The 12,842-nt window shown below is 35.7% G+C and overlaps 2 protein-coding genes across 11 annotated transcripts; one reads left to right on the top strand and one right to left on the bottom strand.

The window, feature by feature from the left end:
- The first annotated feature begins 1,311 nt into the window (after positions 1-1,311).
- LOC147512812 (casein kinase II subunit beta-1-like) lies at positions 1,312-6,277 on the top strand. Its single transcript, XM_086595826.1, is given in 6 exon segments — positions 1,312-1,517; positions 1,520-1,684; positions 2,436-2,654; positions 4,802-4,911; positions 4,993-5,158; positions 5,930-6,277. Coding segments are annotated over 6 exon segments (876 nt in total). The 5' UTR covers positions 1,312-1,432; the 3' UTR covers positions 6,061-6,277.
- Positions 6,278-7,127: 850 nt separating this feature from the next.
- Positions 7,128-12,354, bottom strand: LOC147512811 (gamma-aminobutyrate transaminase POP2, mitochondrial-like). Of its 10 annotated transcripts, none has more exons than XR_015215112.1 (11): positions 12,298-12,354; positions 12,045-12,137; positions 11,227-11,265; positions 10,739-10,827; positions 10,559-10,648; positions 10,406-10,473; positions 10,156-10,203; positions 9,042-9,102; positions 8,456-8,510; positions 7,857-7,988; positions 7,205-7,712 (listed from the first exon to the last, which is right to left on the bottom strand). XR_015215112.1 is itself a non-coding variant. In XM_086595821.1 (10 exons), the coding sequence occupies exons 2-10, from the start codon at positions 12,053-12,055 to the stop codon at positions 7,952-7,954; spliced, it is 498 nt and encodes a 165-aa protein (XP_086451947.1). In that variant the 5' UTR covers positions 12,056-12,137; positions 12,298-12,354; the 3' UTR covers positions 7,205-7,951. The 10 variants fall into 10 exon arrangements, 8 of the variants coding, with proteins under 8 accessions (XP_086451945.1, XP_086451947.1, XP_086451948.1 ...); XR_015215113.1 differs by having other exon boundaries at positions 9,055-9,102; XM_086595821.1 differs by having other exon boundaries at positions 7,205-7,988.
- Between the last annotated feature and the right edge of the window lie 488 nt (positions 12,355-12,842).

Raw genomic sequence — 12,842 nt, 5'->3', positions numbered from 1 at the left:
ACCTGCTTTGTAAAAAGAAAATGTATAAATCAGTTGTTTTCTATGTTCTTAATATCTTATTATTTTGAGTGGTCCATTTACAAACAACTCGTTAGTCGTTACACGACTGAAGGAGACCCACGTGGCCACGTCTGGAGCAATACAATGAATTACAAATGAAGCTTGTGGATTATCATTAATTCTGATGATTGGTATTTGCTCTTTCTCTGACATGGCCAAATAATTTCATTGAGGGGATTTCTCAAAGAATGGTCCAAAAAGGAAAAACTTTGGAATTTTTTTTTTTTTTTTGTAACTAACTTTGGAATTATTTTGATGCCAATGTGTTTATGAAAGAGCTAAAAAAAAAACAATTCCCATGCATATTATTAAGATTGTATGAGGGTTGCACATAATTGCATGAAAATTGGAATTGTATTTAGAGGTTGTATTTAAAGAGAATGAATTTGTGGACAGGTTTGACCACGAACAGTAATTTTTCGTTGGTCCAAATCATTTTCGGGCATAAACAGTTTTTTCGAGCAGAATAAATAGTTTTCTCAACACCAACTCCACCAATCAACATTTATTGTCTTGTAAACAGCAAATAGTAGCATATCCACAAAGTTATTATAGTATTTAAATGGGCATTGGGTTCTTTTATTATAAAGAAGAAACAACTTATGTAAGCTTACCAACTTGTTAGTAAATATCTCAAATAAAATTAAAAAAAATATGTATATTAAGTGATGTATTGAAGGAAATTGAATTCTTTTACATTATACTGAACTTTCGAGCTATTTGCACAATTACATGCAATTCGTTTCTATTACTATTTCCAGTTTCAGCGTATTGATGTCTCACGGAGACCCGTAGTACTTTTTCACGCAAGAAATTAGCAGATACAACATAATCTTATAACAACAGTTCACTTTCACCCCTACTTTGGAGATGCAATTCTGTTTTGTACCCAACATTTTTTCATAAGGCAAAGTCTATATAAATTACATTTACTTACGGTTTTGCTATTTCCACTCTGTTGGATCAGAGTTTTTTTTCCGATAAACTTGTTGGATGACTTGGATCTGAGTATCACACGAGATAATAACTGCTTCCTTCAAAATTATCACGCTGGTGATGAGTTGCTGAGAGCCTGGGACACCAATTTTGAGTGCCCCCGTAACAAAACAAAAAGTTCTCCGTGGGTGCCTATAACACACATATGCAAAGGCAACAGCTTTTTGGTATCAAAACAAAAAACCAGATCAAAAACAACAAAACAAACTGAGGAACCAGCTGGTTCCTCTATCTCTCCCTCCATTACTTTTCACCCCCACCCTCAAAATTTCCTCCCAATCCATACACATAAATCCGCAGCTTAAAAGCAGTAAAAACTGTAAGTTTAAAAAAAAAAAAAAAGTTATTCTCCAATCAAGTGAGATTAAAAGAGAGAATGAACAGAAGAGGTGTTATTGGATCAACTCTCAAATCAGAAAGTGTTTCAATTGATCGGAGAAAGATCAACGATGCTTTAGATAAAAACTCGAGAAATCTTTACCATCCACTTCAAAAGGTCCTTCTTCTTATTACAATCAGAAAGATAAGAACAGTAACAGTAAATTATCTGTGCCTTCAAGTAAACCAGTTCTCGACACTCGTTCTAATACCTTGCCTAAAAACAACAAGTCTTCTGAAGATGATGACGGTTAGTTAGTCTTGTTTTATTGTTTTTTGTATTTCAAGTTTGAATCTTTATGTGAAATTATGTGTTGGGATTTTTTAGTTTTATGTGATTGTGTAGTTGTTTGAAAAATTTAGTGTTTGGGGGTTTGAGGTTTAGGTATTTGTTGTGTATTATAAGTAAATGCAATAAGTTCATGTGAAGTGGGTTAAGTCATGTTTAAGTGTAATGACAGGAGACTGATTGAAATCTGGTGTGAATTAATTAATTAATAGTGTTTTGAGGGGTTTTAGGACTTGGCTACTTAGTTATTGCATGGGTACGGGTAGAGTAGTGTCGTGGACGCAACTAATGTTTAATTTAACTATACTTTTGACAAGAAGGTTATAGAAAGATATGTAAATTTTTTGTAATAACAAGATTTCAATTCTAATTATGTATGTTTCATTGAGTCATCTTATTTAAGGCACCTGTTCATCTAGAAGTGTTATCAGAGTCTTGTGTACACGGGACACGGCACAAAATATGAAGTGCCCTTGCATCAGAGTGTGGACACTAATAAAAATCAGAATCTGGTGCTCTATATTCTGTATTATACCGATTAATTGATATGTAGAATCTTTTTGGATGAAAAGTTAATTAAGGTTTGCCTCTGTTGCATTTTGATATTGCCATTAAGATCCCAACTCTATATGGTTAAAAGGCTGGACATAAAATAACGTAATCTTTATTTGTAGAATATATGCTAATATTGTATTTCATATATTAACTTCAGATGAATCTGCAACTGATACTGAAGAGTCGGATGTTAGTGGCTTTGATGGGGAGGATACTTCTTGGATCTCATGGTTTTGTAATCTGAGAGGGAACGAGTTCTTTTGTGAAGTTGATGATGATTATATTCAAGATGATTTCAACCTTTGTGGCTTGAGCAGCCAAGTCCCCTATTATGATTATGCACTTGACTTGATTTTGGATGTTGAATCCTCTCATGGTAAGGTTTCTGGTTTTTAGTGTTTTTCCTATTTAGTTGGATTACTTTCTTGTGTTTAGATGGTTGCTATGAATGTCATGAAACCAAATTATTTATGTGCTGACTGAACACGTGAACAGGCATCGTGTTTTAGATACTTTAATTACATAGTGTGGCCGACTTTCCAATTGAGTAAATCAATTAGGCAATAATCCACCTCCCAGGCACTGGTCCCGAGCCTCATACCATGGACTTGCCCTTTCCTGATTGTTTTAAAACCTGAAGCACTGACCGGACGGTTCTCTGCCTTGCATGCCAAATTGACGGGCAAATAGTAGGATGGGATATCACACTTTCATAAAGTATACAAGAACTACTCTTAAGATTTTGACTTGTGCGAATAGGATATCTATAATGTGATCCCTGTAATTGAAACGTGGGGCATTGAAGCTCACAAGTCACCACTCGAATGCGTCAGTTCATGAGTACCTCAAGTTGGCTCTATTTTGTTAGTCTGCAGATTCCAGTTCTACTCAATGCTAAGATGCTATTATACAATAATTGATGGATACGATAATGACAAACTGCTTTATTAGGCAATTTATTATCTTTCTGCCTGAAGATTATCAACCTTATCTTTCTGTTGGGACTTGACTTAAATTTGGAAATCTTATGCTGAATGGTCTTTTGTTGTCCGAGTTTTGGTTATATTGCACTGGATACTAGATGCTTTTATTATGTGTTGTTTCATTGTACTATATGGGGACATTATCGAGCAACTAGTAATGGAGAATTGTCTGCTTTTCTGAATTCCATTCATTACTGTACACATCTTTGTTGTGCTTGGAAATATTTTGGTCAACGTTCACCACTCAACCTTTGTTGGGAAAACTTCTCGATATTTCTTGAAAACAATCGCTTTGGATATGTATTGCTTTGGCAGTCAAACTCTGGACAAGCTTAGTTATTGATGGGGTACTAGTAACTGCTTGGAATACACTTTTAGACTGGGAGGATAAAAAGAATCATTATAAGTGGCTTCGGTGTATTCAAGTAATTGTAAGAATTGGTCCAGCACTCACATGAGAACTATCAACAAGATGTCTTACTCAGTAACCCCCCAAAAAGAGAAAACGAAGGTCCCTTAATAGCGAAAACGGCCTTTGAAGATTAGAAGATTAAGATGCTACTTCACTCATGATCTGGAAAGAGATATATTAGTATACCACCACAGGGAACAAGGTGAAGAATATAACAGAACTAAGTGGATAATGAGGTGGCTGATGGAAGAAGTCTTGAACTGAAGACCAGGAAAGAGTTGGTTTGTTGAGAGTGTGACTTTTGGACTATGGAGTACAATGCCTAAAGTTTCAGCTAGGTTTTGCGGGCTATCTTAATGATGAACGGAAGATTTGTGGAAGGTGACTGCATATGAATCCATTGGTTATATGTTGTGGCTAATGAGAGCCATTTTGGTAACTTATGAGATGGCAATGTGGTTTTAGATGAAGGTATTGAAAAGGGATGCTTCCATTGTTGTGCCTTCCAATAGCAAACTCTGACTACCCTTTGGTGCTGAACTATCTGTGCTGATGTTGCTGATTGACCTTTTTTTTGCCTTTGGTAGTATTCGTAGTGGTCCTTAAAGTCTTGATTTCTGTCTTAATGTCTCCAACTGCCTCAACTGCGGTAGGACTTCAGTGACTGTCTGAGATTGCATATGCAATTGGAGGGTTTGGTGTCGCCATTACTGGAGATATCTATGCAAGACGCTCCTCGTTCTGTTTTGTCTACTCTGGTTAGAGAGAAATACACTTCTTTTAGGACAAGATGGTGAATATGGATTTGGTTTTTGTTGTCGCTAAACTTGTTCTCGTCTATAGAGATTTCTTGACATAGAGTACGAAACATCTATTTTGATGGCAGGGCATCACGTTATTGTATTCCTTTTTGTGTTATCTGTTCCGTTTCTTTTGGACAGATTGCGATGCTGATCAATTTGGTTTTACTTTTATAATGCTTAAATGATTTTTTTTATGTAATTTGCAGTCTCATCACTCCCCCTTCCTTCCTAAACATTCTTTATAATGTACCTTCTATTTTGTTATTTTCTTACAATTTGGTCCAATTACGATTTAACTTGTACCAATTGGTTATACCCTTGCCAGGTGATATGTTTACAGAGGAGCAAAATGAGTTGGTTGAATCGGCTGCGGAGATGTTGTATGGTCTGATTCATGTCCGATACATCTTGACCAGTAAAGGAATGTCTGCCATGGTTAGCTAGAAAAAACAACTGTTTCTTTCGCTATATATTGTGTTTTAGACTTGCTAAGTTTTAATCTCTTGACTTGTACAGTTGGACAAGTACAAAAACTACGACTTTGGAAGATGCCCAAGAGCATACTGCTGTGGACAGCCATGTCTTCCGGTTGGTCAATCAGATACTCCTCGGTCTAGTACTGTGAAAATTTACTGCCCAAAATGTGAAGATATATATTACCCGAGATCTAAGTATCAAGGCAGTATCCTTTTCTTAATTTTTGAGCTATTTCTGTAGGCTTTTAGCAGTTTCCGAGCTGTCTGTTTTCACTAACAATTTACTGAAGTTTCCAATTGTGTTGTTACCTTGATCTCAAATGTACCTGTGTAGCCTTTTGTTGTTTCGAAACTTAGTAAATGGGGAGGGCTGTGTTAGGTTGGAAGCTGGTGTCCCTCGAGCTTTACCTTGTACAGTGAATCATGGGTTAAGAACTTTAGGAACTATAAGACCAAATAAGAGTGATTATGCTTAGGTATAATGGGATTCAGACATCTCATAGTCTGTGTGGTGGAGTTGAATAAGTGGTGAGAGGTAGCAATGAGTGCATTCTTGATGATGCTGTAGGCTATACAATGGGTGAAACTATGGTAATGGTGTGATTGAGATGCTTTGCTTCATATTGCTGGAAGCTGGTATCTAATGCCATCTTCTACCTATTTGATCGAGATCAAATCATTTTAGGTTAGGAATATTTCAACCAACTACTGATCAGAAAATTAATGGTAAGAGATATAAACTAGACAGCACAAGTCTCAAAGAGGCAGCATAAGTTTCAAAGATACGTTTGACAAAATTCTGGTTTTGGGATTCTAAACTACTGAAATAGTTTGCTGCTCACATCTACTGTTATCTAGTTCAAATACCTGGCTTGCCCTTTATTTTCTTTTTTGATTATGTACCTGTCTTGTTCTTACACTGCAATGCTTAGGGATGTTTTTTGCAAAATGCAAGCTTTTCTTTGACTCTGATGTAGACATTGATGGAGCTTATTTTGGAACCACATTCCCTCACTTATTTCTGATGACGTATGGGCACCTCAAACCTCAGAAGACATCCCAGAGTTACGTTCCAAGAATATTTGGTTTCAAGGTCCACAAGCCATGATCCTGGAGTTGGGTGAGCCTTGGTGTATTCCGGAGTGCCACTTGGAGTGTCACTAACCATGTTGGTTGGTTAAGGTTGCCCAAAGTACAACTGGTTTCTATGTATTCATCAAATTGTCTGAAACAGAAATTTGACCAACACCTCATGTTTTCTTTTTTAGTCAGAGCACATGTAACTCTTTAAGCTTGATTAAGAAGCATTGGAAGTTTCTATGTAACTCATTTTTTTCCGCGGTATGTTGTCTTAAAAAATGTCACTAGTGGTCGTCTGCTATTGATAGTTGCAGACTTGCAGATATAGCATGCAAGGGTGTGTGTGTCTGTGGGTTGGAATGTTTAAAAAAATTGCTGAAATTGTCAGGTTTCTAAAATTCGGCATGAGCTGCTTGTAACTTTTGTAAGCAACTGTAGAAATGTGCCCTTCCCGTTAGAGTGTTGCCTTTTCAATTTCCAAAAAAAACACCCAAACCAAAACAGAAAAATAGAAATAGAATGGTGCTACTACTTCGATACCAGAAAGTACTGAAATATTTTGGATTCGCTCACTTCTGGCCGAACAGTCTCTCACCTTGTTTGTTGCAATTTGAAATTTTCAAGCAGTGAGAACTGGAGAAGTGATTGAAAATTTGGCCGACTTTCCTATTTGATTGCCAAACAGATAAAAAGGTTGCCTCTGTTCCGGTTAGTTTGCTGATTTGCAGAGTACTATTTGTTGATGGAAACTAAAAGTGTTTAACCATCAAGTATTGGGATGGTTATATGACTCCATTTTATAGTGACTCCAAAGTTATTTCACTTACAAAATGAATTGAGGATTAATTTTTTTGTGGATATATACATCTCATGATGGAGTCCCACAAAAAATCAGCTCAATTGAATATATTTAACCCGGGGCTGCGCCACTCTGCTTTTATAAAAATGCATTAAACATTTCTTTTACACTATTCAATTTCATGTTAAACAACTATTTTAAGTATATATAATCCTCATCACTTCCTTTTGCTAAAATGAGGTTCTTTAAGGCGAGCAATCCCATTGCATTTACAATCATAAATTAAAAACTAAGAATGTTACAACATTGAATTCTTTATGTGAACGTGGGCTTAAGGTACCCATTGCCTTTCAACAGTCACCATCAACAAATCTTTAACAGACTAACTCCTCAAATTCATAATTGGGTAGCTTTGATACGTGTGGAACATCACATACATCACAAACAATATACAGTCAAGCATATCAGTGCACCCACAGCCCTAAAATCCTTCAATTAGGAATTGAACATGAATTACACAACATTCAGCTACAAACACTCTAAGAAACCAACAAAGGTCGTGCCTTGAGCATGCCAATTTAGCACACTTGTGATTGTTGGTCTGCCTAGTACCTTCAGTAAATTTAGATGCCTCGATCTAACTTCAAAGTCTTAGGCTAAAGTTGTCGAAGTCCTACAATAATGCATCCGAAGGTTACTCCAAATTGATTGCTAAACAGGGAAATCCTTAGACAATGATATAGGAAGTTATGCAAGTGCAACTGGAAACTACTACAGAAACTTCATATGGATTCCCATCCATCCCAATGTATCCAAATTCTTCTTTGTACATCTCCTCGACCATTGATTTCCACATGTGCATTTATAAACCAGTTTGAGACCTGCTCAAGGGGAAAAAGGTACAATAGTAGGAGCGAGATTAGAGGAAGGTGCAAAATATAAGGATATTGGTAAAAGAATGAGTTCCTTTACAGGATGACAGACACTTAAGAGAGCTATTTTTATTTTTGATCCAGAAAGCTCACCTGTAACGCTTCTTCTTCCAAGACTGCTGTGGGATATGACTTCATGAGAGTTGTTTCACATTTGCACAACAATAAACAGTTTACCATTTGAATGCTTAAAACACGTTTATGATTCTTGCAAGTTTCTCATTTCTACAACAGTATAATAGCCAAAATTTATCAAGGTTCAAATTGTACCCCGGCCACATAAATAGTAGTGCTTAGTCTTCACTGAGCATGCACACTCCTTAACTTTCTAGTGCTTACACCTTTGGATAGCAACACTCATGAAAATGATAGACTTGTTCTCACATATGCAACTAAAACAATTAATACTTAAGTTAATCACTTATCTAAGTCTTTCACGGTCATTCAATACACAATATGGAAATGTGTCAAACACAATGTCATACACCACCAACACACTCACACACCATATAACATTAGAACACACATCACTAAGCTTAATATTAGGAAATTAATATATATATAGTTAATAAATTGTTTCAAACATAAATTATACACGTGTCTTCCATCTTGCACATTACTTTTAACTGAACTGTTAAGCATGACTCAAAGACTCTAGACATATATTATTCATTAATAAGATATATCCATACCCTGAAACCATCTCACTGCCCTGAAAACATCCATTTCTGGGAAAGAAGGTCCCACCTGAAAATCAAAACAATTAGTTAGGAATATGTCATTTTTGTTTTTTTTTTTCTTATTACGAAATTAAGAAACAACACTTGGATCAGTCCAAGAGCTATTGATTCAACATAATAGTTTTCAAGGTTAAGATGATATTTATACTGGATAATAAGCGTTACAAAGTAGGAGTTGCTTGGTTTTAGACTTATATTTTTAAAACCTTGGGCGGAACTCTCCATTTTGACGAAAGCTCAACCTTTCACTTCTACATGGTTTACTAAACTACATCATTGAAACTTGAAAGCCTTATCAAGTTGACATACGTAACACAACCGAGGCATTGATCAACTTGTTTCAGTTTTCTTATATCCTCTAAATAGCAGAACACCATAAATCTACCAATTAACATAATTGAGTTCAAATACCATCCCTATAGCTGCAAAAATACATGGAGGGAGGGATGGGAAAGAGAGATGTTTAACATCATTAGATTTAAATTTATAACTCAAATTAAAGAAAAAGATTTGCATCAAAGAATAAACAATAAGTTACCAAGCAACTCAACTTTGTTTTTTCTGTCAAGGAAATACTCGTGTTGCTTCTTTTGCACCTCCTGACACATTGAGCCAGACAGGATCAGTTCTTTGTGCTTAAGGCAATCATTCGAAATGTTTAGGATGTGTCTACCTGGAGCTATAAGCCTATAACTTAATTGAAAGCTTCATTTAGGAACAAATATCAGCTCAAGGACATGAGAAACCCCCAAAACCTAATCATATTAATAGACTTGACAAAATTCTATCAAATGAAAACACCACATTAGAAATAAAGAAAAATAATCCAAAACATAACCCGTAAGAAGCTTGGAGAAAGTGTTAACCAATTTCCTATTCCTATTGAGAGGGTGCAAAGAGCACAAAGATGAGACCATTTAGGGATGGTGGAGCTTGCTCTGTTGCAATTATTGGACTCATGACCAACTGATTTTGACCTATATTAATTCATATAAGGAAATTAGAGATCACTCAAGAATACACAATGCACTTAACTAAGAAAATAGTGAAAAAAAATTTAAATGTTCTCGATGGTGTTCAAGAAATTAAGGTCTTTGTAGCAAATAATAAAGCAACCCACTTTTTAAAGTATAAAGTGAGTCAATCAGTGCATGAAAAAAACATTTATAGCAAGGAGTTTGGGAAAGTAGGTAACTAAAGGGTGGCATAATTGATTATAGTTGTTGCTTGGCGAAACTATCCTTAAATGATACAACATCATGCCCAATTTCATTGTATTTTTGTACAATCAAAATGCTTAGTTATTCATATGCTATTCAACTGAAACTTTCCATTTCCTACTTTTTCAAAATTCCACTATATCTTCATAACGATATTTAATATTTCAACCATTTGCTATTTCTAATCAAAACTATACATATTTTGTGAATGGAATGGGGGAAAGGCTAGTTTTGACCATACATATATGAACATAAAGGTGAGTGAAATAGATTGTATTTGTCACACCCAAACATTGTTCCTACCCTTCCAAATGCGCAGATTACCTAATTTGAAGGTAAGTAGAGAATTGATAAAGATAGAAAACAACAGATAAGACACAGACTTAGACCTACTGCGAAAGTGAAGTTCTGAAAAACGGAACAATAGAATACCTCATCTCCAATGAAGAGAATGTCATATTTCTTTACGATGGCTTGTACCTAAAAACAAAATATGGATTAATAAGTAGAAAGAAACTATTAAAACACAATTCTGACATCTCTACTACTCTATAAAAGTGTCCACACCCCAAGCATTTCATCACCCCCTGTTCTATCAACAAAAAAGATCACAGAATCATGTTCAACATTGCTACAAATGAATATGGTAAAAAGTAAGGAAAAGGAGAAGTTGGTAACTCACCTTCTCAAAATAAGTTGCAGGGGGAGGGATCACACCCCCAGCACCCATGACGGGCTCTGCGATGAAGGCTGCAATCTGACGTAGTCATAAATATGGGATAAAAAACACAATGGAACTTCAGGTAGTCCACAAAGGTAAGATTTGAGATAATACCAAAACTTCCTACCGTCTCTGGTCCCTCTTTAAGGATAAGACTTTCCAAATTATTAGCTAATCTGGTGGAGAACTCCTCCTCTGTCTCACCTAGCACACACATAGCATAGTCCTCGCAAAGTAAAACTTAAAATGCAAGAGAAACAACAACCTCAAGAATTACACTGGTAGGATAAGAACCTGGTAAATGGAAACGCCAGTAGTGGGGACAATCTGTATGCAACACGAATGGTGTTGGCAAATCAAATTTCTGGTGTAGAGCTGGAAGACTGCAAATAAATGCTTTATAAATGATGGTTTCTAGAATCAAATATCACAAGTAAGCTAAACTTTACAGGACGCTGAAAGAGGACAATCTGTGAAGTAAATCCTTCAAATCTAACAGCTTAAGTAGAAAAGTAAGCAGTGAAGATTTCTGGCAAATCGATACAGTAAGCAGTGTTGGCAAATCAAATTTCTGGTGTAGAGCTGGAAGGCTGCAAATAAATGCTTTATAAATGATGGTTTCTAGAATCAAATATCACAAGTAAGCTAAACTTTACAGGACACTGAAAGAGGACAATCTGTGAAGTAAATCCTTCAAATCTAACAGCTTAAGTAGAAAAGTAAGCAGTGAAGATTTTTACATAATTTGAAATGAAATATATTTTCATTCATGTTGAACCTACCCAGAAAGACTTGTTGCAATCAAGGTTGAGCCATGGTATCTGCCACATTGCAAAAAAATATAAAAACAGAAGTTACTAATATCATCTCACATGGTAAAATTGATGTACATCCAGTAAAATAATCAAGAACATATGATTTCATTAGTGCTATAAATTTCTTCTTCTAAGGTCTTCCAAGTGCATCGTTATAATACCAAACCAACTTGACCTGCGATCAGATGAATCAAGCAAAAATATACATAAATCGAATTGAAAATCCAATTACTTAATTGGTCCAGGGGAAGAACTCTTGACTACAGGTGACAACAATCAGTGTCCACTTGAGGCTGATATAGTCACGTCTTTCAGCTCGGCGTATTTTTTAGTTTAAGTTTTACAATTAAGTGAGTAGATCACAGCATTTTGACATTGTTTGACATGTTCAGAGATGTTAGACTGACCTAATTTTTTAGTGGGGAGGAACTCATATATGAGGATATCATCAATTATTATTCGATAACATCTCTATTTTGTCAAAATTGAAAACTAATCTCCAAAGGAACTTCGCTAACATTGATGATTTGTATAATAGTACTCAAAATTCTCCGCTCTATATAAATTTTCATCAGGTTTTCATTTTTTTTTTTATAGAAAAACACTTCAAATAAATAGGTGAATAGGCAATGGTGCTGCCTGGGAATGAACTCAAGTATGTGGTAAGTGGTAACAACTTCACAACTTCTACCATATATATACAAAGCCACCCAAACTTGTAAATGTCTCGGAGCATCTCATTTTGATATTTCACACAAAGAACTGGTTAAACCAGATGAGCTTACCTGAGTATCATTAGCTTCAAAGCCACTATTTGTAAAGAAGGCTTTTCCCATTTTTCTTGCTGTAAAGGTTTCAAGAAGCTCCGTTGCAAGATCCTATTAAACAAAATTAAACAGTAAAATAAGATAAAACATAAATCAAAATATCACGCATCGGTATTGGAGTGCATAATTACATGGCTTAGTTTCGTTAATAATATAATTTTACCGTTGAAGAGGTCTATTGAACCCTCTCACAAACAATATGTGGGCATACCTCTTTCACTATGTTGCCCACTCTCCTTCTGGTGAGTGGTGTGAGTTCACTTGTTGAGTTTTTGGCGAGTGGTTTGTTGACCAGGAGAAGCACCCTTGTTGAGTCACCCTTGTTGAGTTTCTTGTGAGTGGTGAGTTTCTGGTGGGTGGTCATGTGTGTGGTGGTGCGTGGAGAGTTTCGGAGATATAGAAGCAGAACGCTAAAGAATAAGGACACCTGCGAAGTCCGTTAATCGACATTGAGAAGAAAGTAATATGTGAGGAGGTGTTGGGCAGTCTGGATTAGATTTATATAGCTTTGGATCTCGTGGATATATATCCGAATGAAGATATCATATATAATTTCATATATATATGAGGATTAATATCATCAGTACGTTTTAGTACCCAAACGAATGAAGGGTTTTTTTTAGTACGTTTTCATAAAGATGAATCAACTTACTATTTAATCGTGCCGCTCTACTGTCAGATGTACTGATTGTATTAAGTTTTAGCCATCCCATGTATGCTTCACACAAAACTCTTAAAGACCAAGCTGTTTTATTA

This window comes from Coptis chinensis, chromosome 3 (genome assembly GCF_015680905.1).
Source record: "Coptis chinensis isolate HL-2020 chromosome 3, ASM1568090v1, whole genome shotgun sequence".
NCBI classification, from domain to species: Eukaryota; Viridiplantae; Streptophyta; class Magnoliopsida; order Ranunculales; family Ranunculaceae; genus Coptis; species Coptis chinensis.
The sequence above is the reverse complement of the archived record's forward strand: the minus strand, read 5'-3'. Positions and strand labels throughout refer to the sequence as shown.

Bases quoted from the DNA above. Each gene is read 5' to 3' on its own strand.
- LOC147512811 (XM_086595817.1), bottom strand. The intron at 9,103-10,155 runs GTATTCTATTGT...TCAATGTGTCAG, and splicing joins TTCTCTTCATTGGAGATGAG to GAGGTGCAAAAGAAGCAACA. The intron at 7,713-8,455 runs GTATGGATATAT...CCCCTTGAGCAG, and splicing joins GGCAGTGAGATGGTTTCAGG to GTCTCAAACTGGTTTATAAA.